The 26,332-nt window shown below is 38.1% G+C and overlaps 1 protein-coding gene across 4 annotated transcripts in view; it reads left to right on the forward strand.

Moving 5' to 3' along the window:
- Window positions 1-26,332, forward strand: part of FRY (FRY microtubule binding protein) — a 448,961-nt gene that overhangs the window by 295,303 nt on the left and 127,326 nt on the right. For all 4 annotated transcript variants that reach the window (XM_055096587.2, XM_055096586.2, XM_034936539.3 and 1 more), the window contains 6 exons: window positions 4,080-4,183; window positions 4,637-4,745; window positions 6,545-6,631; window positions 12,297-12,468; window positions 14,058-14,190; window positions 17,951-18,058. In XM_055096587.2, coding sequence (XP_054952562.1) covers window positions 4,080-4,183; window positions 4,637-4,745; window positions 6,545-6,631; window positions 12,297-12,468; window positions 14,058-14,190; window positions 17,951-18,058 — 713 coding nt within the window. The remainder of the gene's footprint in view (window positions 1-4,079; window positions 4,184-4,636; window positions 4,746-6,544; window positions 6,632-12,296; window positions 12,469-14,057; window positions 14,191-17,950; window positions 18,059-26,332) is intronic.

Below are 26,332 nucleotides of genomic sequence, written 5' to 3' on the forward strand. Positions count from 1 at the left end.
GTAGGAAACATTCAAGTAAAGGATGTCTGTTTCCTAGAAAACAAGAGAGCAGGGGTGCCTGGTAGCCTCTCCAGAGGATTGGGACAGGAGTAGAGAGGCAGGGGAATGTAGTAAGAGGAGATGTCACCTAATTGAAGTTATCCAAGTAGACAAGGGTAGGAAGGCATTCCAGGCATGCAGGGAATTGCAAAAGGGATGTTGCAGTGCAAGGTTCACGTACCACAAGGCAGAGGCAGGAAGTGGTACAAGGGAGCCAGGTCACAAAAGGCCCCTCATGTGCTATATTATGAAATTTGGACATTGTCCAGTAGGTGATTAGAAGCCTCTTAAGGACTTTAAATGCAGGAAAGTAAAAAAATTGTTTGTATTTTCAAGAATATCATTTGTGCAAGAATGGAAGAGAGGCCAGAAAATCCATTTAGGAGGCAGTTGCAATGATCTGATATCATCTTGAAATGCTAAAAACCAATTAACAGTACATAATCCACAGACAAAACAAACTAAAACCTAAGTTCGCTACTTTGCTTTTCAGTGCATATGGAAGCAAAAATAATCTCAAAAATGTTCTTAAGAGTGAAAGAATATTAGTCACAATAAGATGCTAGAAAAATGGTAGACAGGAGGGACAGGACAAATATTTTAAAGAAGTTGAAGTTGAAACAGAAGACACTAATGTCAATCAGTTAAACTAGAGATCTCAGTTATGGTCTACAGTGAAATTGAGATGATACTTGCCTTCCTCATCATGATTCACAATAAGAGATTATGAATATGAAAGAATTTCAAATGATATGCTATGCAAATATAAACTGTTATATATATTTTAAAAAAGGAAATTCACAAAGGAAAAGATGTTTCTACTAGAAGAGAAGCTCCTTAAAGGCAGGGGCTACATTTCCCTTGTTTGCTGCTTGATGGCAGGTGTCTTCTACATAATAATACTACAGGCAGGTACAGTGTTAAGTACCCTATGTGCATTAACTCACTTAACTCTCATACACTTCTGTGATGGAGGTAGGATTATCATCTGCATTTCACAGACAGGGAAAATCAGGCCCAGAAAGATTAAAATGCTTTCTCTAGGTGGCCACACAGCTAATAAATTATAAGGCAAGGATGGATTCAAACCCAGGCAGTCTGTGTGTGGAGTCTGCTTTTAACCACCATGTAAGTACACCATAGGCATTTGCTGATTTGGACCAATTGGAAGACGAGTAGTCAGAATTTCTGAAATTTTTAAATGGTCGAGTATTTTAAATGCAGCTTTACTAGTTTCAAGTCCCCTTTAAGTAACTAAAACATTTGACAAATTTTACCTGTTATATTAACAGGCAAAAAAAACAAAACAAACAAACAAAAAAAACTTCTACATAAATGTGTGCTTCTAAAAAGCCAGGTTTTTTTTCTCCATGAAGCTAAACAAATAGCTATAATGTTCATCTAGAATAAACATGCAAGAACATCTTGGAAACCGCTAAAAATTAAAAAAAGAAGCAATGGACTATATAAAGTAGGCCATACTAGATATTAACACATTATAAAACCTGAATAATTAAAATGATGTTGTATTAGTACTTGAATAGACAGACTAGTAGAACAAAAGGAAATGCAGAACAGACCTAAATGTACATGGAAATTTAGACTTTTAGAATAATGACCACACATCTTTATTCAGTAACAGTTTAAAGATAAACTTTATCCCAGATCATTTCTAAACAATTACAAATTCTATAAAAATCAGTACCTAAATTATCTACACTAAGAAGAAAAGAGAATCATATGACTAAATAAATGGAGACAGACAAGTAACATAAAGGCAAAAGACCTATCAGAAAGTTAGGACACTGAAAGACTGGTTAGCAAACATTCATTGACCCCATGCAGAACAGCAGAAATTTTAATAGATCTTAGGGGTAAATAATGTCCCCTTTTTTCAGAGAACCTATCATTTATGTGGGAACTGATGTTTAAACAAGATCTCCCCATAGGTAAGGAGTGGAAGGGCTATGCTAGAAGTATGTGTGAGAGTCAGGGGACACTCAGGAGGAAATAATTAGTTTTAACGGGCTGGAATTGAAGGCATCAGGGAGGAACAGAGAAGGCTTCACAAAGGAGAGGACATCCAAGCCCACTGTAAAGAATGAACAGGGTTCACTTGGGAGAAAAGAAAGATTCAGGAATGGGGGTGGAAGGACACTTCTATCATGGAAATAGAATGAACGTGGCCTAGCTAGGGTTTACAAAGCTTGCGGGAGAGCAACAGGATGGGAGGCAGAAGAGATAGGTTAGAGCCAGCTATTGACTAGCCTTGTATGCCAGGCCAAGAAATGTTAGCTTGATCCCACAGGCACCAGGGAAACTACCGATTCTGTGATTTCTATATAGAAAGGATTATAATCGGTGTAAGATAGACATCAGGGCAGGGATTGACTTAGGGAGACTGTTAGGAGGGTACTACAGCAGTCCAGATGACAGTGTTGGGAGCCTGAGCTATAGCAAAGGAACTGAGAATGGATAAGATGTCAAATTCAAGAGAAATTTTGTGGACAAAATCTATAAAATTGTTTGAAAGGATGGAGTGAGGGTCAGAAGTAAGGAATGGAGGAATGAAGTGTCCACAGATGACGAAACCCACACTCTCCTCTCTGACTGATTTGTTAATGCCTGGGTGCCCACAGCTGGTCTCCCTGCCTCTGCTCCATTCCCCATGCTGTAGACATTGGACTTCCTCTGTGGTCTCTCTGATCTCATTGGCTGCCTGTCACCATCATGAGAAGCCTATTCTCCTCATGAAAGGTGCCTCATGTAGCCCCTGCTTTCCTCTCAAGCCTCACCACCTACTGCTCCTTCACCTGGCCTTGCACTGGCCCTTCACCAGCATACAAAGGATTCCCAGGCTCCAAAACAGGAGCCCTCTGCTCCTCCATTTCTCTCAGGTTCCACGTGCTCTTGCCTCTGCCTACAAACCTCTCCCTCCCACCATTTTTTTTTTTTACACCTTTCGAAGTATCTAGGGCCACAAACTGTGGCAGGCTCAGCATAGTAACTCAAATGTGTGTGCATTATGAATGAGTACAGCAAAAATGGATTTAAGGTTCATCTGAGTTTTGTTGTTGTTGTTGTTTGTTTTTGTTTTTGTTTCTGTTTTTTTTGAGACAGAGTCTCGCTCTGTCGCCCAGGCTGGAGTGCAGTGGCGCCATCTCAGCTCACTGCAACCTCTGCTTGCTGGGTTCAAGCAGTTCTCTGCCTCAGCCTCCCAAGTAGCTGGGATTACAGGCACCCGCCACCACGCCCAGCTAATTTTTGTATTTTTAGTAGAGACGGGATTTCACCATCTTGGCCAGGCTGGTATTGAACTCCTGACCTCGTAATCCACCTGCCTCTGCCTCCCAAAGTGCTGGGATTACAGGCATGAGTCATCTGAGTTTTTATCTGCTCCTGGAATCCTTTCCTGACCCCATTCCTTGAGTTTGCCATATGTTGCCCTTCTTCCTATCCTCTTGCTTCTGTCCCTACCAGTTTTTCATACTGTTGTAGAGTTGACTCCCATCCCCCATAGATTGTGAACATCTTAAGGGAAAGGATTATCTTTTATCTCTGCATCTCAGGTTCTAGCACAGTACCTAGTACACATTAGTCTCAATAAATATTGGAGGGTAATCAGATGGGATGGGGATGGGGCAGAGGCGTTGGAGAATCAAAACAGTAAGGATTTAAAAGGACATAATCAACAATAAAAAAAACAGACTGATTCTCCTATTGGTGCTGAAGAATTTGGGTTCCCTAGGGTTGGAGGGAGAAGATAATCTCTTGAGTACTCATCTTGGCAAAGGAGAAAATGACATGGCTTCCCCCAGAATTACTCTGTCCCACCGTTTATATGCCTCCTCATGGATGATTTATCCTATAAGCATTGAGAGGCCAATACTCTGTAAGTCCCAGGTGATGCAATGTGTCTCATAAGTACCCAGCCATCCACCTGGAGCTTGCCTTTTCCAGGCCTGCAGATAAGAGCCATCTCTAGAACCTCAGACCTCACTATTTATATCTGCAGTCTTACATCTTGGTTTCTGTTACAGAACAAAGATCCCAAGATGGCTCGAGTTGCACTGGAATCTCTCTACAGATTACTTTGGGTTTACATGATTCGAATTAAATGTGAAAGCAACACAGCTACTCAGAGGTAAGATTTGGCTTGTGTCAATGGTAACCACATCACTCAGCCACTGCAGAGGGTGTTTCTTTTATTACTACCTATGCTAACTCAACTAGAAGCTATTCAAAGCTGACAGTTTCTAAAAGATCTAAGTCCTAAGGAACATTTTCAGGCTTTCCATAGTCATTGGCTCAACACCCATTACAAAAGCTCCAGCCTCTACCAGGATCAACAGGTTCCACTTCCAGAGTTGCATTTGCCACTTTAACAAAAAAACAGCTATAATTTTCCAACTGCTCTTAGTTTTCCAGAAAAACTTTTCATAGAGTAATTATGCTAATGGAAAGAGGTGAGGTGGTTTGTTTTCTTTTTCTGAATTCTCTCTGATTCTTAGATAAGATGAAATATCTGCCATTTTCCCTTAAAGAACTGGAGCTCAGCCAATCTTGCTTGTTTTCTCTTTTCCCCCTTATCTTTCAGCCGACTTATAACCATCATCACAACACTTTTCCCCAAAGGGTCCCGCGGTGTGGTGCCAAGGGACATGCCTCTGAACATCTTTGTGAAAATCATCCAGTTCATTGCCCAGGTAATGGAGAAGATTCTGGTGGTGGGAATCTTCTAATGGTTTTTAAGCAGCCAGCCTCCTTCTTATGAAGTACTAAAAGATGGAAAGTCTAAATTAGTATCTTACGTGTTTAGACTTCTGTGAAAGATTTAAAGTGTTTTCACACACAGCCTATTCTTTTGCTTAAAAACAAGTTGTGAGTTGAGTATGTCAAGTGTTTTCAGCATCTGATAAATGAAGAAACAGAGACAGAGTTTAAGTGGCTCATCTGAGTCACAGAGTCTGTGAATTAGTACGATTGTCTTGACTCTTCACCTCTGTTTTTTTCCTGTTTCTCTGCTCTGGATTCTACAAGTAAAGAGGAAGCAAAGGGTCTGGTGTTCAGAGAAAACCAAAAGAGAACAATTTAGCAAAATTTGAGGAATAAATAATAATGTTCTTTCAACCTATGAAAAAGAATTTAATAGGAATATTAGCATTTATCAAGCACTCTTTTGCCAAGAACTGTTCTAAGTGCTTTATGTATATTAATGACTTAAAAACAGGTCCAGTCATATTAAACATAGTTTTTAATATGTAATTTACTATTTGAACCCAGGAGTTTTACTTTTCAAAACACTTTGTGAGTAAATGGGTTTACCCCAACTTTGACCTCCTTGTGCAGAGGAACAGGAAAAGACTATTATTCCAGTCCAGCCTCTGCCATGAGCCATCTCTATAACCTTAAACAAGTCAGAGAACATCTTTTTTCTGTGTCTTTATCTGTAAAATGGGGATAAAAATGCTTGCCTCAGAATATTGTATGCTTAAAAGGAAATAATGGGCATGAAAATACTGTTGAAGTACAGTTGATACTGATATAAAGTGTAAGGTTCAGTTGCTACTTCACAGATGATTTGACAGTGATAGCTGTCTTTGAGTTTGGTGCAATGAAATAGTTCTGTAATATTTGTACTTAGGGAAAGGACATTACCTGCTCTGCAGGTGAAGGAATTAATGTAATTTTTCTGCATGTAGTTATCATGTGACTGAGAATGTGCTTTGTTTATTCTGGAATATGTTGCATAAAATGAACCTGTTTTATTTATGTATATAAATAAATATGTACATATACACACATATATATACACACAGATACCTGATATATTTATATATATAAATTATATATATTAATTATTTATATATACCTGATATATATATTTCTGTTATATATTCCTGATATATTTTTACATATATTAATTATACATATTAACTATTGTTATATATATACCTGGCATATTATACCTGTTATACTATGTATATATACACCCCTGATATATTAAGTAACCTTAATATATCTTATGTGTTGATTACATGTCTCACATGCAGAATTATTTGTTATAATATGAGCCAAAGGATTTTTAATGTTAGAGAATAGAAAAAAATGATCATTTTGCAGTGATCTCTTTAAAAATACATTTTAAAGAGGTACAGTACAAGTAGGAAGAGTTCACATTCTTTATAAGCCCAGATACCCCAAGTGTTTGGTTATTTGATTTGTGTGGGGGGCCTTTTGTCATTAGTCATACTGTGGTTTAGAGGCCAATTACATATTTTGTATAATGAAGGCCTCCTTGCACACCACACAAAACAGAAGCAGCCCTACCCTTGGTTCAGATGGGCACGGTCTTCCTCCAGGTTCTCTGCAAGCCACAAAACTGAGCAGTGCCCCTCCTCTTTTAGCCACCACCTGTTTGCTTGGTGCATATTGATGAAAATAGCCATTTTCTGTTGAGTTTATATTTTAACATTTTCATTTTGTGTTCTTGTTTTTACTACAGGAACGTTTAGATTTTGCAATGAAAGAAATCATTTTCGATTTTCTTTGTGTGGGAAAACCAGCAAAAGCATTCAGTCTCAACCCAGAGGTATGAATGATCCTTTTATGTACTTCTAACAGAGCATGTCTTCCGGAGCCATACCTTTGCTTTGCGGCTTTGGAGAATGGGATGAGGGATGTCGTCTCACAAAGTCTTCTATTTGTTTCTGTCAATGTCCAAATTCAGATGATGGTGGAATTTCAGAAGTAAAATTTTGGATGAATAGACTTAGAATGAAACGGTTAGTTGAAAGGTTGATGTGCTACCATATTCTGTTCTTGTATAACAAAGTAATTCTTGCCCAAAAAGATAATTCATCACTAAAAGTTAGGTTGTTTTATTTTAGAAAAGTCAGTGCTTTTACTTGTAACTGTTCAACAAATTTAGCATCGGGAAGTGATGAAATAGAGAAGAACAAATATGTGTAATAATAAAAATAGTAAAACAATGAAATTAAATAAATAATGTATGCACATCTGTTTCTGTGACAGCATCCCAACTCCAGGGCAGGCAGATTGTGGAGATGAGTATACAGTGGGCATCATACACAACATGGAGCAGTGGAGGCTGTGCACATGAACAGCACATATAATTTTAAACTTTTAAAAACACTGTCAGCCAACAGAAGTATGCCTGGCACACTGCCTCTTTTTCTATGAGGTTGTAGAAAGAACACTGGACCAGAAGTCAGCAGAGCCAAATTTGCCACTTGCCACAGGCTCTGCTGCTTTTCCTAGCTGTGTGACATTTACCTCTATGAACTCCAGCTTTTTCACCAGTCAAAAGGACAAAATGCCTTTCTACCTCAACTCTCAGAAGAATTGTGATATTAGGAAGAGTACATTACAAACTCTTAAGATAAAAAAAAGGGAAGGAAGAAAGAGAGAGAGAGGAGACTGCACACCATAAAAATCAAATACATAGAGAGTTCCTGTCATCTCTGTATTATCACCTGGCTCCTTCATTCTGTCAGTGAGGAAGGGGGCCTGGAGGCTGGAGACTGGCAGCTTGTTAGTAGCAGAGGGGACCCAGGTCCCTGTTAGTCCCATGCTCCTTCCCACCACACCCCATATTCTCTTCTTGATACTAAGGTTGCCACATATCTGGGAACAGCACAAAAAGTCCAAAAATGGGAGTTTCTGTCTGGTGTCCAGTGACCTCATAGGCTTCTGGAATGGCTGCAGCCAGGGTCTCTGGGCCAATGGGAGGGGGCAGGGCCAGTGCCAAACCAGAGGCTTTGGGCTGGAAGGAGGCCCAGAGCTGTACAGTGAAGAGCCTTCTCGCTGGGAAGGTTCTCAAGACATTATTCATTTCTTAGCAGTCATGGCTTTACTGTCTTTAGCAATCATTTCTCAGAATTACTGGATGACTTGTCTAAAAAGGACATGTTAAAAGCTACTACCATCATTATCACTGTCTATAAAATGTATTCTTGGTTCTTTTCTCAAACTCCTCATTCAGTCAGTGCGTAATTAGTTAACCTCTCTGTGTAGAGCAGTTGGAACTGTGATTTAAAAAAAAAAATACCAATAGGAGTAAATATTTGGTAATCTTCTTCCATTTCTCATGATCTTGTGGATTTATGGAATAATTCATTTATCAGTATTTGGTAATTATAAGCCCAAAGGCCTACCCATAACCCCACTCAAAAGCAGACAGGAGGACAGCATAGTCTGCGAAGCAGATGTCATACACTTGATGAAACATGCTGTAGGGCATTGTTTCTCAGGAAACAAGTTCAGATTGGGTCTTAAATAATATTTTGGAAGTAGCTTGTGGAACAAGGCCTGGAGATCTAAAGGATTATCTTACTGTAAACTTTATGCTGCACCACCACTCAACTCTTCAAAATTTCCAGGTAATTGTCTTGTTTTAGTGCACACCTGAATGACCTTCTGTATCCATCCTCATCGTCGTGAAGACTTGCTGGTCTGTGAGAAGAGTTTCTTGGTCATCAATTTATCTGTTTTTCCTTGACCTAAAATAACGTGAAGTCGGAGGTCTTATGTAGTGCTAGCGGCAAGAAGAAGAAATAAAAGCGTATAGATTGGAAAGGAAGAAATAAAATTGTCTTAATTCACAGAGAACATGATTATGTTCATGATTTATGTACGAAGAACCTAAAGAAAACCTACCGGGACTAATAAATGATTTTAAGAAGTCTGTAGGATACAAGAGAAATAAAATCAATATATTCCATTTATGAACAATTAGAAATTGAACAATTTACAGTAACACTGAAAAACAAAATACTTAGCACTAAAGCTGACAAAATATGTGCAATATTTTAATACTGAAAATTACAAAATCCTGAGAGACATCAAAGAAGACCCAAATAGTGAAGAGAAATAACTGTAGATTGAATGACTCGCTGTTAACAACAAGAGGTCAGTTGTCCCCAAATTGATCTATGTAGATTAAACTGTAATCTCAATAATAATAAACCCAATTAAAATCTCTGTACCTTTTCTGTAGAAATCAACAAACTGATTCTAAAATTTATATGGAAAATCAAAGGAACTAGAATAACCAACATAATTTTGTAAAAGAAGAATAAAATTAGAAGAGTAGCATGGCCTGATTTCAGGACTTACTATAAAGTTGTATAGTGATCAAGGCAGTGTAGTATTGGCAGAAGGATGAATATAAAAACCAGTTGAACAGAATAGAGAATCTAGAAATCTAGAAAGAGACTAACACATATAGGGTCAATTGATTTTCAACAATGATTCTAAGTTAATTCAATGGATAGAAGATAATGTTTCCAATAAATGGTGCTGAACAATTGGATATCCACCTGCAAAATACTGAACCTCAGCCTATAATTTGCACTATAAACAAAAATTAACTCAAAATGGATCATAAATCTAAAAGTAAAATCTGATACTATAAATCTTCCAGAAGAAAAGAAGATTTTCATGACCTTCAGGTGGGAAAAAATTTCTAGGACATAAAAATCATAAACTATACAAGAAAAAAGTTGATAAATTCAAAACATCATCAAAATTAAAAATGTCTGTACTTCAAAAAACAGTTAAAGTGGAGAGCCACAGACTGGGAGAAAATATTTACAAAACTCATATCTGGCAAATGACTTCCATCTGAATATATAGAGAATTCCCACATTTCAATAATAAGAAAATAACCCAATTTTTTAAATGGGCAGAAGGATCAGCATCTTCACCAAAGAAGAGACAGAAATGGCTAATAATCTCATGAAAAGACATTCAACCTCATTAGTCATTAAGGAAATTCAATTTAAAATCAAAACGAGATGTACTGGGGAAGATAAAGAGCAACTAGAACCTCATACTATTCTAGTGAGATTACAAAAAGGTACAACCACTTTAGAAAAATTTGGCAATTTCTTTTAAGATTAAACGTATACTTAACCATATGACTCAGCAATTCCATCCCAAGGTATTTTTCCTAGAGAAATCAAAACACATGCTCACAAACGTTTGTGCAAATATTTATAGCAGCCTCATTCATAGTCACTAAAAATAAAAAAGCAACTCATGTCCAAACCCCGGTGAATGGCTAAACAAATTGTGAATCATCAATACAATGGGTACTATTTAGCAATAAAAATGAACAAACTGCTGATACTTGCAATAACATCTCAAAAGCATTGTGCTCACTGAAAAAAGCAAGATATAAAGTCTATGTGCTATTTGATTCAATTTATATCACATACTTGAAAAGGTGGAATGTGGAAATTCAACAATGTCTGTCAGGTGCTAGGGTTAGGAGAGAAGACTAACCGCAAAAACGCACAGGGGACTTTCTGGACATGGTGGAAATATTTTGGATCTTGATTCTGTTGATGGTTACCAGACTATGTATGTTTCTCTAAACTCAAACAACTGTACAACTAAAAGGAGAGACATTTAGTAGATGTAATTTATATCTCAATAAACCTGATTTTTAAAAAAATAGAGTGGGGATTCTGGCTTACAAGAGATTTTTGCCAGCAGCAGCTTTTCAGACATTTTCTTTCATTCTCACAATAGCCCTATATGATTGATAGGTATTACTATCCTCATTTTACAGAAAGGAAGCAGATACCTGGACTTGGAAAAGTTAAGTAATTTTCCAAGGCCAGACAAATAAAAGGGACAGTTGTGATGAACTATATGAAATTTTTAAAAAAATAAATTATTTTTGAAGTTAACTTCAAAATGTGTGTACCAAACTATCCCATCTTATTTCTGCCCTTAGTGTTGTCCCAGGAAAAGGAAAACTTAGAGAACTGACAAGGATGATTGCTAAATTGGATAATCCACTGGCAAATAATTGAGGCTTGACCACATATGTCATCCCACAGTTATTATATTAGTACTGCATCTGCTGAATTGACCATTTTATTTTCTTATCCACAACATTGCTGTGTCTTGAGAGACACACACAAGCCTAGAAATATCTCATAAAAGAACTATCAAAAGAGGGAACTAATGGGCTTCGATACACGGATTATTTTTTAAAGTAATATTCTTTCATTCTAGAAAATGGAGAAAGCATATAATTTAAGGCCAAAAAATCATAAAGTACACATTGAATTGCTTATAAATGAGCCAGAGAAATATTTAGCAAATCCTGGTTGAATTATGATAACTCCTTAAAGCTTGAATAAATAATTTTAAAATAAATAGAAGTCTATGTTACTTTATGTTATAAAATGTAATCGTGTTCTACTAAATAGGTGATTCAGGCAAACCAGATTTAGATGCAAAGCTTCCCACTATACCTCAGTTTCCTCACCTGAAAAAATGAGAATACTTTACCCTGTAAAGTGGGAATACCTTCCTTATATGACTGTGTTAAGGATGAAAGTTAATGAGCAGTTCTGGATATATTTTAGGGACTCAATACATTGTAACTAAATTATTTTCATCAGTCCTAGTAATCGTCATTATTTTCTTCCATAGGTAGTGGTATACTTGGGGAACTTACTACTTCATGAGGTTTAAAAATATTGGTGTAAATGTTTCACGCATGGCTGCTTAATGGAGTACAGATGTTTAGGTACCTTCTGACCTTTGAAGACGAGCACTAGGGAGAGCTGCTGTCTTACTAAGCCATCGTTCAGGGCCAAAGTTGTGCCATACCTGAGCCTAAGGAAGATCAATCTGGCCCACAATCACATTTCTTCTTACACACCCATGTGTTTTCATCAGTAACAGGTTCTGTGGCATTGAATTTTTAAAATTTCTTCTCAAACTTGCTGGCCTTTGTAAATCAGAAGTCAGGACCTGCAGTTGAGAGCAGGTGATGTTCATTTTATGGTTCCCATTTGGAACCCTGGGTGTTTCCATTCAGTCTTTGTGAGCTAACACATGTGGTGCCTCCCTTCTTCCAGGAGACGTATGAGCCCTTGTTTACCTCAGTTTACCTTAATTGCATCCAGAGGATGAGGCATATCTTTTAGAGATACACTCAGCATTCCCCTCAACAGAATATAGTACATGACCATCTCAAACATGCCCTCCACAGTCGGTGAAATCTCCCCTGTTGTTTTCTTATAATGCAACAAGAAAAAACAGTGACAGAAATTTAATTTTCACAAGATTGCTCTACAGTCTTGTGGCTTTTAAATTATTTTCTCATACTCATCTACATGCAATTCAGTCTTAACTATCTGAAAGACTTATGGATGTATTCCACTACAATAATTGGGCCTTTCCTTTTGTCATGACAATATTGTCTCTTACAGAGAATGAACATTGGTTTACGGGCATTCTTGGTCATAGCTGATAGCTTGCAGCAGAAAGACGGGGAACCTCCCATGCCGGTTACAGGAGCCGTTCTTCCTTCAGGAAACACGTTAAGAGTAAAGAAAACATATTTGAGTAAAACGCTAACTGAAGAGGAAGCCAAAATGATAGGTGAGTTTCAGAAGTGCATAAGAACTAAGCCTTATTGCCCTTAAAATGACCAGTAGATATTTATCTTTAGTGAGATGCAGTTTTTAAAAATCTTTATAGAAGTAGATGATAAGACATTCCAACATTAATTGTTTTGATTGATTCATGCTGTGTTTTGTTTTACTGCTCTTTAAACTTTTTAGAACTTCCTGGTAAATATTTTGGCATTTAAATGTTAGACTTTTATCTATGGTCTTTTTAAAGCCTCTAATAATGATTACTACGTTTTTCAGTAAGTCTCCAAGACATCTGTGTGCTTTGCTAAATAATCCTGTTTATCAATTCATTCATTCATCTCCTTCTTTTTTCTTTAGTTAAATTAGTTTAACATGTTTTAAACATGCCAAATCTCACAACACACATCAGGTTATATTGTGGATTTAGACTACATGAGATGATTTTCTAATTTAACTATCTTATCTAAAGAGATGTTTTTGGCATTTGTTCATTTCTTACCAAGTATCCAAATGTAGACATCTACTACAAACTTTATTAAGATAGTTACTGGATTCTACAGACCTGAGAGAAACACACAAGGAAATTTTTTGCTTTGAAATATTTCTCTTTAGTTATGCAATGTTTAAATGACATTTAAAAGGTGTAATAGGTTGGGCGCAGTGGCTCATGCCTGTAATCCCAGCATTTTGGGAGGCCGAAACTCCACCTGAGGTTGGGAGTTCAAGACCAACCTGACCAACATGGAGAAACACTGTCTCTACTAAAAATACAAAATTAGCTGGGCATGGTGGTGTATGCCTGTAATCCCAGCAACTTGGGAGGCTAAGGCAGGAGAATCGCTTGAACCCAGGAGATGGAGGTTGCAGTCAGCCAAGATCACGCCATTCCACTCCAGCCTGGGCAACAAGAGTGAAGCTCCATCTCAAAAAAAAAAAACAAAACAGATGTAATGTATGAGAAATAATCATGAATAATTATTTCACTAAGGTACAAATTTTAAATACAAAGGTATTTACTTTTCATTTGTATAATTCGTATACACATTCGTCTTCCAGTGTAGGACATCGACACTGTAGTTAATGAGAACAATAAAAATAATATAGCTAAAATATGTTTTTCTTCATTTTTAAATTTATAATGTGAAGTTATTTTATTTTACTAAAAAAATTCACATATATATTTCAGAGGGTCATATGGAGTTATTAAAGTCCTAACCCCCAATGAGAATTATTCTTTATTTACATAATCACTAATGATGGTGAATTTTCTTATGCTAACTAGAAACTTTAAAATTCAAATTGCTTTAATTTGAATTTTGTATTTTCTTAGTATTTTAACTCTTCTGGAAAATACTTCCAATTGAGTATTAGAATTCCTATAAATTGAATTAAAATGATTATCTGGTGAACACCTACTAAGTGCAAGGCACTATGCTAAAAGCTGTGCAGATGAGATTGAATCAGACAGCCCTTTTGCTCAAGGAAGTCATTGACTCATAAGGTCTTCAGTAAAAAATATTATAGAGGATGAATAAATCAGGATATCCTTTGATAGATTCAGTTGAAGGTATAACTATGATGCATGTTTTTCAGGCATGTCCTTATATTACTCTCAAGTACGAAAAGCTGTAGACAACATTTTAAGGCACCTTGATAAAGAAGTAGGAAGGTGTATGATGCTGACTAATGTACAGATGTTAAACAAAGAACCGGAAGACATGATCACGTGAGTACAGTAAAGACTAAGTTATCAATGAAAGATTAACCAGAAAACACAAGTAGAGAGTATTCTCATTTATTCTGTATTTCGTTTTCATCTTCTTAGGGTTCTAAAAAGTAGTAAAGATAGTTAAAAAAAAAAACCTTCACAGTATTTGATTAACTATAAAAATAAGGTCATATCTGTGATTGATCTATTTTATTTATATCTCAAGTATCACTAGGTCAGTAAGTTAGAAAATGAGGCCCATGACCCACTAGTCCATGTTTTTCAGAAATGGCATTTTGTTCCCAGGCACCATCACAACTCATGTGACATAGTGACATCCCAAATTTACAGACATTCCATCTTTATACATCTCGTGACAGTTCCTACTTCATAGTTTCTGTGTGATTGTATCACAGACTGCATTACAGAAAGCATTTTAAGAAAGCATGCGTAGCTTCAAATGTATTCAAATCAAGTATTCTTATTCAAAATCTGAAGATCTAGATTGACAATTAGAACTTGCATTTGCTGTTTTTGTTTAACTATGGCAGGAACTAGGATTAAGTTATAATTCTGTATTTTAAGAAAGTTTGGACTGTGTTGTTGGGCCATGAATTAAATTACATTTGATAGCTGTGGCATAATTTCCAAAAATATAATTAGGTAAACTTCTTCTGTCATCCATCATTTTCAACTGCAAATATAAGAATTAATCTGAAGATTGTTACCTATATAGAGAGATTCATATTGTGGTGTGCATTTTTTTTTGTGATAGTAACATGTGCTCATGATTAAAGCAAAGGCAAAAATGCAGAATTATTTAAAATATGTATTTAGCAGAATCTAAAGTTAAAATGAAAGCCTCCTCAGAGCCTCACATGAAATCTGCAGCCGTTTCTTGGATCAATGTGATTCCTTCCAGACCTTTCCTTATGTCAATACAAATGTATGTGTATACATACCTCCTTTTTCCCACAAAAGTGGGATAATACAATGCATATTATCCTGCAGCTCGCCAATTACTCGATTTAAATAGTATGAGATGATGTTGCTTTAGACTTTTCAACCGAAATAATAGCAGAATTTATATTGACCAAGATTAATAACATTAAAAATATTATCTACAGTTCTAGTTCTTACCTCACAAATTGCCAGATTATCAATAAACTTTCAACCTCATTTTTCCATACTTCTTGCATATATTAAAGCCATTTTCAATTTATAATGTAGAAGATATAAAAAATGCATTACACCAGGCACGGTGGCTCACACCTGTAATCCCAGCACTTTGGGAGGCCAAGGCGGTCAGACCACTTGAGGTCAAGAGTTCAAGACCAGCCTGGCCAACATGGCGAAACCCCATCTTTACTAATAATACAAAAATCAGCCGGGCATGGTGGCATGCACCTGTAATCCCAGCTACTCGGGAGGCTGAGGCAGGAGAATTGCTTGAACCCAGGAGGCGGAGATTGCAGTGAGCCAAGATTGCACCACTGCATTCCAGCCTGGGCGACAGTGAAACTGTTCCAAAAACAAACAAAAAGAAATGCATATAGCTGTTTCCTCAAAAAAAAAAGAGCTTTAAAGGACAACCATATTCATAATCAATAGGCATCATAAGATAGGTTCAGGACAAAAACAATATATTCAAAATCATAAAAAGGTACATGTTTAAATGTAAACATTTTATTTATGTTTTAATCAATGTTTCAAACTTTTTCTAAGGTTCTTCTTTACTTTTTCCTATTCAAACATCTTAAGACCTCCAGATAGGGCTAGAAATATTTTTCGTGCTAGAATTCAAGGCAGATTCCTAAATAACTCATTGCGTCATTTCTTAAAAAAAAAAAAGAAGGAAGAAGAGAAATGTTAGGGAATCATATAAGCATTTAGGAGAAGAGGGTGGAGGCCCACACAACACTAATGGAACAGTCATTGGAGTTGATATTTGAAGCTGGGCCACCACTTTCCCAGGCCCTACACAGGGTAAGAACTTGAACATTGAACATTCTGTGTTGCTCAGTCTTTATTCCATATCCCTTTTGTGTTTCATGCTAGTACAAAAAAAGAAAGAAAGGAAGAAAGAAAATAACAAGTAAAGAATAATAAATAATAATTTTAACATCTGTTAATATATTTTCTTAATTATATAATTTTGGGGATTTATATGCTTCCCATAAAAGGCCAGACAGCAAAGACTGCAGTAGTAAGAGGAAATCATGCAGCAATTAGTTTCTAATCTAGGCTTGTTTTATCATCTTGGAAGTCTGGCAGAGTTCGCCCTTACACTTCAGGCCAGGCAAGGTCATCCATTTTCCGACAGATATAAAAATAATCCCAGCTGTTAAAGACATCTGGTGAGCAAACTAGTAGAACTGTTTAAACTACTCACTGTGTTACAAATGAACAATTAGAAGAGATCTCTAGGCTCTAACACTGTACAGCTATTGAGGATATCTGAAAACATTTCTTTCCTTGGCTGATTGGAAAGCCCTGTGCAACTGCTTCCTCTTCTCCAGGGTCCTCAACAGCTCGTGCAAAAGCTCTATGGATGACAAAAGTCATAAGATTATTAAGAAAATAATCTTATGACTGCCCACAAAAGCAGATTATTTTGGAAGACAACATATTATGTGCTTTATTTTTCATATAAACAATTTTGTATTAATTCTTAACAAACTTGTAGAAGCACAATAAAAGGTAATGTCACACAGCAAAATTGCTGTTTGATTATGATCTTTAGATTACACAGAGGATTGATTCTGCTAGTTGCATTTCTATTCTGACTACAGTTACTGTTCCAAAAAGGAATTATTTTTATGCTATTTTGCATTTTCATTATTGTGCTTGTGTCCTTGGATCACATTAATTTGGTACTGATTCTATATTTATGCTCAGAAGACTAAGTCATCAGACTTTAGATATGCTGTTATATATTATCACTTGGGTCATTTGAAAGATTTTGGTGGGTAGTTTATTCCATAAAGGTTACAGATAAAATAAGTGGTTAAAAATCTAACAGTTACCTATTAAAACAACTAAAAATTGAAATAACACAAAATATATATTTCTCCTTCACATTTTCCAACAGAATGCAGAAGGCATTAATTATCATTAAACATTCATATTCTCAAGAAATTAATTAAAAATAGAGAAGGAAATCTCCATAGAGGTGAGGCCCATCAGTATCACTTTAAAAGTCAGAAATGGGTGCACAACTATATACATTTCAGAATTTTACTTATTTCAAAAGATTTATTTTGGAAGCACTTAAATTTTTAAAAACAGGACAAAGGGCTCTAGGGGATAAGCATAACTCATCAGGGAGAGAAGCTGCTAGATATCACAATTAAAAAAGGCACCATTCCATATATATGTATATATATAAACTCCATTTTTAAATGCTGAATGAAATACATTTTTAAATGCTGAATGAAATACATTTCTTCATGTGGATGTACTTAGCCATTTCTGTGATTCTGGTATTTTAAATGCAACTGGACTAGACCCAACTAAAGGGCAAACTCAAGGTAAAATACTATTGATATCAGCATTTTTCTTTTCAGATATATACCTCTGTCTTACATTTAAATTACTTAAAGTTTTATTAGAACTGGTCAAGCTACAAAGGGCATAAACATTTGAGAGTAATATGGAGCTAACACCAGGCTGTGACTCAGAAGGCATGGATTCTAGTCTTTATTCATGCACTTAATTCATTTTGTTTTTATTTTCACAGCTTTTTGACCCATTTTAAAATTTTGTCTTCTAATTCTAGGGGTGAGAGAAAGCCAAAAATAGATCTTTTCAGGACCTGTGTTGCTGCTATTCCTCGACTGCTTCCTGATGGGATGTCAAAACTTGAACTTATTGACTTGCTGGCTAGGTAGGTGAGAATATTATTTGACCAAAATTAATTTCGATCCTTTGTTGTGACTCCTGAAAAAAAAATAGAATGGTAGTTTACAATTAACAAATATTTACCAAATGAGGTACTGGGTATGGGCAGGAAAAAACAAATTTTTAAAAATTATTTTTCCCATATTCAAGGGGTTTAAAATCCAACTTAGAAGCAAATACATAAGCACGTAAGGTCGCTAACAACCCAAAGCCTGTGTTGTGCAAACTAATGGCACAAAAATATACAATACATGATTCATGGGTAAGAGATTACTATGGACTGGGGAAGGCAACAAATAACTCCTGAGAGAAGGTGGAACTTGAACTTCCTCTCGAAGGGAAGGTAGAGTTCAGAAAGGTAAAGGCAGAGACATGAGCAAAGGCACAGAGGTAGAACCAGGAAATGAGATGGGTCTGGCCAAAAAAGAGTTCATTCGGAGTCTGATACCCAATCTGAGGCCCACAGACCCCCATGGGGACAAGAATGCAGGTCGTGAATATCCTAAACTAGTTTTAGTATAGTGCTTCAGAAAGCTGCCCCAAATCATATTTATCACCTTCCCAATGCACAATCCAATGAGAACCTAAAATTTGTTTTCTTTGAGTGAAATTATCTTATTATAGTTTAGTAAGCTTAGTTATCTCATGTTGATCTGGAGCTCCAGTTGACAGTTATGCGTGTCTTTAATTTAAAAATCAAAAGTGACATAACCTAACTGCAATTTGGAAAGCAAAATTAGTAGACACGTGGGATGTGTGGAATGAGGAAGAACAAAAGTCATTGGTTTGGGGGGAAAAAAGAGAAAATAGTTTACAAACCCAATGATGAAAGGAAATTGAAATAAGACTGAAGAGGTAGATTTTCAGCTAATCTTAAGTACTTGTTGAGGCATTTGGACTGATGAAATTTTAAGCTGGCGAATAAGATGACAAAAAAATGTCAATTTAGGCTCTATAATCTGATTATGGTATAATTTTTAAAAAGCCTGGAGAAGGATAACAAATAGTCATGCTGACTGAATGAATGATGCATTACGCATAGCCTGGTTTACTCACATTCTCTCACCTTCTGAGAGCACCTTTCCCATCAATATTCAAATAAATAACCCAAACTTCCACCCCACATGGCTGCACATAATCTGGTGGCCTCCTGAGGCTCTGAGTGTCCCCGTGGAGCCCCGCACCTCCTGGTTATTGTGGTCATGGTCCTCTCTTACGTGGGCAGCCAGCTTGGGTCCCTCTGTTGATTACCTCTTGCTATCTAGTAATAGCTTTTAGAAACTACTGCCCTTTCCCATTCTTTAATTTGCATTTGGACACAGCCACTCCCTTCCTCCTTCCTGACACCACTAGCATAAGAACAGTGCTGAATGTGAAGGTTTCCTGAAGGTCTGTTACCTTCAAAACCATGATTTCAAGCCGTTGTGCTCTCTAACCACAGCCTTCCACCTTCTGGCTGCCAATGTCACCCACCCCTGTAGCCTCTTTCTGCTGTCATCAGCAGCCTTCCAGCCGTGGATCCTTCTTCCTTCCAGTCCACACTTAGGGTGTAACTTTTGAGACCTAGCAACCACAATATGAGTGAAGAGTACATTCCCTGGAAGCAGGAAAGCAGAGAGAAATGGGAAAAAATAAGCCTGGATCAAAAAGGGCTTTCCAGTTCAGGGCAAGGGGAAGACCTGTGGAGGAACAAAGAGTGGGTTTCCAAAGAATAATGAACACGATGATTTAGGGGCTGGGGGAAGCTGAGGGAAAGAGAGACTAAGACTGTAAGGGTCATCCATGCTAATATTGAGTCACCCGGGATGAGGGCAGAGACTGAGAATAAAGAAAAGCTGTGAGACAAGGGCTAGAGCTACTGAAAACATAAAGGAGAGCCTGTCAGTTTGCTGTGGACAGCATTGGAGGGGGTGGCATGACCAGGAGACGTGTATTTCCCCAGAGCACAGGTGGCTGAGCGAAAAACCCCTCTCCAAGGCCTCATGACTATCTGGACAAAGACGGCCACCATCTAACAGACATGGAGGAAGCAGGACACGAGAATGGGAAGAAAACAATCCTCTAAAAGCCTGAACTTCATTTCCTACATTCCTTTGCCATTTTACTACCTGCATGATCCGGACAAATTATTTAACCCTCAAGCCTATCCTTTTCCCTTGGTAAAATTTTGGTGAAATTGGAATGAGACTGCCTACCTCAGGACTGTTGCGAGGGCTAGATGACAAGACATGTGGTTAGAGAGAGGAGGCGTCTGCAGGGAAAAAGTTTTCAGTTAAATTGAAGTAGAAGGAAAGTTCACTTTATTCAATAGAAGTCTAATTGGTGATTATATATACTGAGGCCTTTGAAGTACCAAGTTTTTTGAATGGCATGCAGTGTTCTCCTTCTGGTAAAGTCTCTAATGCTGTTTCGCTATAAGTCTGAGTGGGAGGCTCCTACCTCTGGAATCACCTTGACAGCCCAATCCAGTGACGCCCAAACCCCCAGACCATGGTGCCAGGCGTGTTAGGAGGGAATTCTGTCAGATGTGGTTGGAATGCTAGTGCTATTTATAGTACGTCCTGTTTATTATAAGTTACATTCTTACCAAGCCCAAAGCAATGGATGCTGTTTTTTGTTTTTTGTTTTTTCTTTTTTTTCTGAGGGAACAGAACAAATAAATATTCCTGAGAGTCTAAGTCTTAGGGAGAAATCAAGGAAATGACTGGACTTATATGGGAAACCCATGAAGGGACCTTTTTAATAAGCTTCAAAAGAAGCCAGAGGCTGTTCTCCTCAGGGGGAAGGATAACTAGAGTAAGCGACCTGCACATAGAGTCCTATTAACCTGTGAGAAAATGACCCTCTTCAGATCTCCTTGAGAGGGTCAGAGGACAAAAGTGAAGTAATTCAATAGCAATAAATGTGGGTTTCAAGTGCCACACAAGAAGTCTTCAGTCACTTTATACCCCCACAGTCCAGTTGCCTTCGGATTCAATTGACCTGAGATAATATATGGTCTAGTCAGAGAGGGGTGAGACCTGTTATTTCTGACACTTCACAGTCTCATCCGTGGTACATTTTTTACTTAAAACCTTGTTTTTTTTCATAATTGATAAAATAAGGGCAGTGTTCATGCAGGTTGTCCATCCCTCCCAGCTCAGTTCCCTGTAAGGGGTTTCAACTGTGTGTCCCACACAACTGCTCCCAGGCCCTTCCTGCACTTTGAGTAATGGCTGAATACCACAGACACTTACACCTCAGACACATATTAGTATGTTGCACATGACAACAGTGTATACAATGAAGCTGGAAAACTGCCTTCTTCAAGCTACTAGATTTCTGACTTTACATGTATTGCTCAGCCAGCTCATAATATGGCCAAGTGTGAGAACCTTTCCATGTGAATCCATGGAAGCTTCACAGGCCCTCCTGACATTGTGGTGAGACCCATGGGGGTGCTTCCTTCCCATTCTCTGCAGAGCCTGGCCTGCTCAGCTGTCTGGATCCCTGAGGATTCTCCAGATAGAAAGGGCAGCTGTCTCCCCTTGGCAGCCGCCATCTTTTTCTCTAGTTCTCCTCTCCTAGATATTTCCTGCTCTGTCATTTGACCACAAGAGGGAGTTTTCACTAGGAGTCCACAGGCTCCTTTCCTTGTCATTTCCTGCAGTGCTTTGCATGCACCAAGGGCTTGCTGTTGAGTATTCACCTTCCTCTTTCAAAGCTCTCAGCAAATGTTAGTTTATTATTTTTAGATATCTTCACATTCAAAGAACATACACCGTGCTATACAATGCATTTCATATACATTATGTTAGGTAAGCTGGGCACATGTTCATTCTTATTTTTAGATAAGGACATTGAATTTCAGAAGGGTAAATCTGATTGCCCAAATTTATAGAATTTTCCAAATGTCATTGGTTTTATGCAAAATAATAAACACGTTTTATGTGGTGTTTCCTTATTATTTGTAGAAACTTCTAAGATAACGCATACACAGATTCCACAGTCTTCTAGGGTATCTAAAAATTATTAAACATTTATTCTGCTTTCCCTTTTCCACATATGCCTGTGTTGTGGAAAGTGGTTAGTTGTTTGGAGTAGCTGAAAGAGAACTTGTCTCAATTGTATGTATTGCCTCAATAATTCACTTAGTCATAGTTCTGTATTTTAATTGAGATATAGTTCGAACCACTGTAAATAGATGGGGGTTCATTCTTTAATAGCCTCCAAGAAGAAATTTCCACCCCTTCTGGTGAACTACCCTGGTGGTGAACAGTCCACCTCTCTCAAGCTCCTTCTTTTGGAAATCCTTGTCTGCTGGGCTTCACTTTCAGTGTTTCTTCCTCCACGGCCCTTGTTGACATCGTGGGGCACTTCTTCCTAATAAGCTTTTGCTTATCTTGCCTAGTTCAAAGGAAGATGTTTCTCCTAATTTATCTTTTCTTCTGGATATGGTTTGTGAATTTGAAATCACCCCTTTTCTTTCATGCATCTCTGTACAAGAACATTATTAAAAGCTACTAAGCTGATTCCATCAGAATCTGAAGCTTACCTTACACAAGTGTTTTCCATTAAAAGTCATATTTCTGATCTGACCAACCAAGAAGGCAGCTTTGTCCAAGTTCTATTTCCTCATTTTATGACATGTCCTGACTTGTTCAGTAGCACCCTTGTCTGAGCAGCACGTGCCCTTGTGATCACACCACTCACTTGTTCTCCATCACCGCAGACAGGGCCCAGGACCATTGGCAGTGGCACACGTGGCCTGTGCAGAATACAGCTATGCATTCGCTTTCTGACATGAGCAGTGAGAATCATGCCAGGCCTGCTTAGTGCTCCTGATCCCAGCTGCCTGGGAGGGGCAGCTGCAATTGGTATTGGCAACACTGGTTTCTTTTATTTTAGGCTTCTGAGAGCCAAATCAGCTTTTCAGAAATTTAGCCTTAGTTCCCCAAGCTAGCCAGACATCTTCTCAAGTTGCTTTCTCTTAAAGTCTTTCTGTTCTCTCTTAATTGTTGCCACCAAACTCTCTCAAAGGACAGTGTTTAAAATTATAACTGCTTCTGTTTAATTTGCAGCTGAGACCTGTTCTTTCTTTCCTGGTCTAGTTTCTCTATGAAGATGGCCCAGTTGGGGGAACTGCTGTCCCTCACCCTCATCCTTGCTAGAGAAGGAGATCTAATAGGATTTGTAAATCCGTAGGCCAGCTCCACGCTACTTTCCTGAGTAGTCAGAATGGCTGGACATCTTTCTCATTTAACTCCAAGGCTTCCTTTCCCTTTTAGATAGCTATTTTTTTCCCGCTTTATAATGTAAAATCCCATGTGTTTCACAAGATCTTGATTATCTGGTCAAAATCTAACAAAAGTAAAAATGAGGAAGAACTGAGTGGAAGAGATGGCAACTGTATCTGACAGGCAGCCCTCTGCTTATATGCTTTGAGGGACAGACACAGGGAGGGAGCTTTGTCCTTTTCACAGCTTCTTCCCCTTACCCCTCACCTGCTACCCACAGACTCGTCTTGATAGGTGATTTCCATTCAGTTTCAGTTCTGTGGCAGCTGGGCCTTTTTCTTCTACAAACATTCCACTTTTATAACCAGCTGAGCCTTCTATCCCAGAAGCCCTTTCCCCTCCCTGGTCTTCTTCCTCCAGGAATATTTTTGAGCCTTTCAGTGGTAGAGCATGTAAACACTGTCATTTTAAGAGACATGGCCACCAAGAATAGCAAGGACTACACTGCCCTGGGGCTCCAAGAGTCCTGAAAATGATCCTGCATTGTGGGTTTGAAGTTAAAACAGATTCTAGATTGCAAATTGTGCATGAGAGCAAAGTTAGATGACGAGTAGAATCAATCTCATTTGGAAAGCTGAAAGTATTGGCCCTTACTTAAAGGCTTCATGAAAATAGACCATGACATGGCTTTCGTCCTTGGTGCTTGCCTGGTTTCATGATTATATTGGTTTGCTAGGGCTGCTGTAACAAAGTGTCACAAAATGGGTGGCCTAAACACCAAAAATTTATTCTCTCACACTTCTGGAGGCTAGAGGTCCAAGATCAAGGTGTCAGCAGGGTTGTGTCCTACTCAAGTCTATGAGAGAGAATCTGCTCCAAGCCTCTCACCTGGCTTCTGGTAGTTTGCTGGCACTCTTTGGCATCCCTTGGCTTGTAGAAGCATCACCCTGATGTCTGCCTTTATCTTCATATGGCATTATCCACGTGTGTTTGTCTGTCTACAAAAGTGCCCTTCTTATAAGGACACCAGTCATATTGGATTAGGGGCCCACAACCTCTCCTTAATTTAGCTAATTACATCTGCAGTGACCTCATTTCCAAATAAGGTCACATTCTGAGGTACTGGGAGTTAGGACTTAAACATATGAATTTTGTGGGAGACACAAAATTATGAACACTGTCATTACTATCAGTTAACATTTATGTAGTGTCTGCAATTCCTGGTTACTAAACTATTACCTGTCCTAAAAACGGTGGCTTGTTATCTGTGGAAGCTTATTTTCTAAGACCTTCAGGTCCATAGACAGGTATAAATATAGTAAATTAGAATAATAAACATAAGATGGGGAAATGACTTCAAGTGCTTTTCATAAACTAGTGTTTTCAAACCATGGACTGCAGAGATGACTCAGCTGCTTGGCGAGTGAAGGAGTGTTTTCTCCCCAGATGGGTGGGCTTCAGGCCTTTTACCCCAGCTTTAACCAGAGTGGCTCAGGCTTTATGTATCTATATATTGCAGTTTGTATTAGAGTTCTCCAGAGAGAAACAGAAACAATAAGATGTATATAGAGAGAAAGAGATTTATTGTAAGGAATTGGCTCATGTAGTTATGGAGACTGGCAGGTCCAAAATCTTCATGGGGGGCCAGCAAGCTGGAGATGCAGGAGAGCCAGTGCTGCCATTCTTGTCTGAAGGCCGGCAGGCTAGAGATTCAGAAGAGCCAAGTTTCCAGTTTGAATCCAAACACAGTCTGCTGTAGAACCAGGAAGAACCAGTGTTGCAGATGAAGTCTAAAGGCTGTTGAATTCTCTCTTGCTCAGGGGAGTCCAATCTTTTGTTCTGGTCAGTCCTGCAGCTGGTCAAATGAGGCCCACCCACATGAGGGAGGGAAAACTGCTTTCCTTAAAGTCCACTGATTTAAATGTTAATCTCATCCACAAACATCCAGAATAATGTCAGTCAAATATCTGGGCACTGAGGCCCAGCCAAGTTGACACATAAAATTCACCACCACAGAGCTCTATATAAACTTTTGTTGGAAAAAAAGATAGATATGCTGCTGAATGAAATATAAAGAAAGTTTGAAAACTTCTGTTTTAGACAATTCTAGATTGGAAGCCCAGGTTAAAGCCTTCTCATTCTTCTTTCAGCAACTACTGAAGAACTGTAGATTTAATTGTGTAAGACGTCCCTGAAAAATTAGCTTAGATCTTCCTTCTCAGTGTCTGTGTAGAACTTTACATGCTTTTGAGACAGAAAATAGATTCCCTGGCTCAGTGTAAATCTGTGAACTAAAGAGCTTTTTACCTGATTTATATTGTCAAACTGGACCAATTGGTGTACTTTATGCTTTATAAAATAAGACAAGAGTTTGCTTATCTTATCAAACTTTTGAAATACTATCTGAGAGTGATAACTGGGGTGACTTGTGCCAGGCTTGTTTTGTGGGAAGTATTTTGGATTAAAGATTAGAAGTCCTAAATTGAATTCCTGGCTCTTTGTTAACTTTGAGCAAATTCCTTAACCACTCTGGGCGACAATGTTGTCTTGTATTTGTTGGTGATAATATCTGTCCTGGGTATGGGAGCCCCCATTGACTCTGCCATGTTCCGCCACTGAACACCTCCAGGCTACTGAGTTCTAAATATCTTTGGCCTCTGTCTGCCCTTGCCCCACCACACTTCTATGCTTTGGGGCAGGCCCTCAGCACTTGTTGCTTAAGTCATTGCAGTGACCTCTTAGATGGTCTGTGCCTTGTTTCTTCTCCAAGACATTCTCCCTATTCCTGCCTGACTCTCTTTTCTCAAGCGTGAATCTAATCATGTTTCTTTCCCTATAACTTTCAGGATACAATTCATTTTCTTCTAATAATAGCTAACGTTACTGAGTGCTTACTCTGTGCTCTGTGAAGTGCTAAACATTGCACATGGATCATTCAGTGACCCTCACGACAGGTTTATGGAATGCAGTTACAGTTAGTATCCCCATTTTACCAATCTGAGGCTTAGAGATTAAGTGACTAGCCTGAAGTCACGTAGCTAATA

Source organism: Pan paniscus, chromosome 14, assembly GCF_029289425.2.
Source record: "Pan paniscus chromosome 14, NHGRI_mPanPan1-v2.0_pri, whole genome shotgun sequence".
Lineage (NCBI taxonomy): Eukaryota > Metazoa > Chordata > Mammalia > Primates > Hominidae > Pan > Pan paniscus.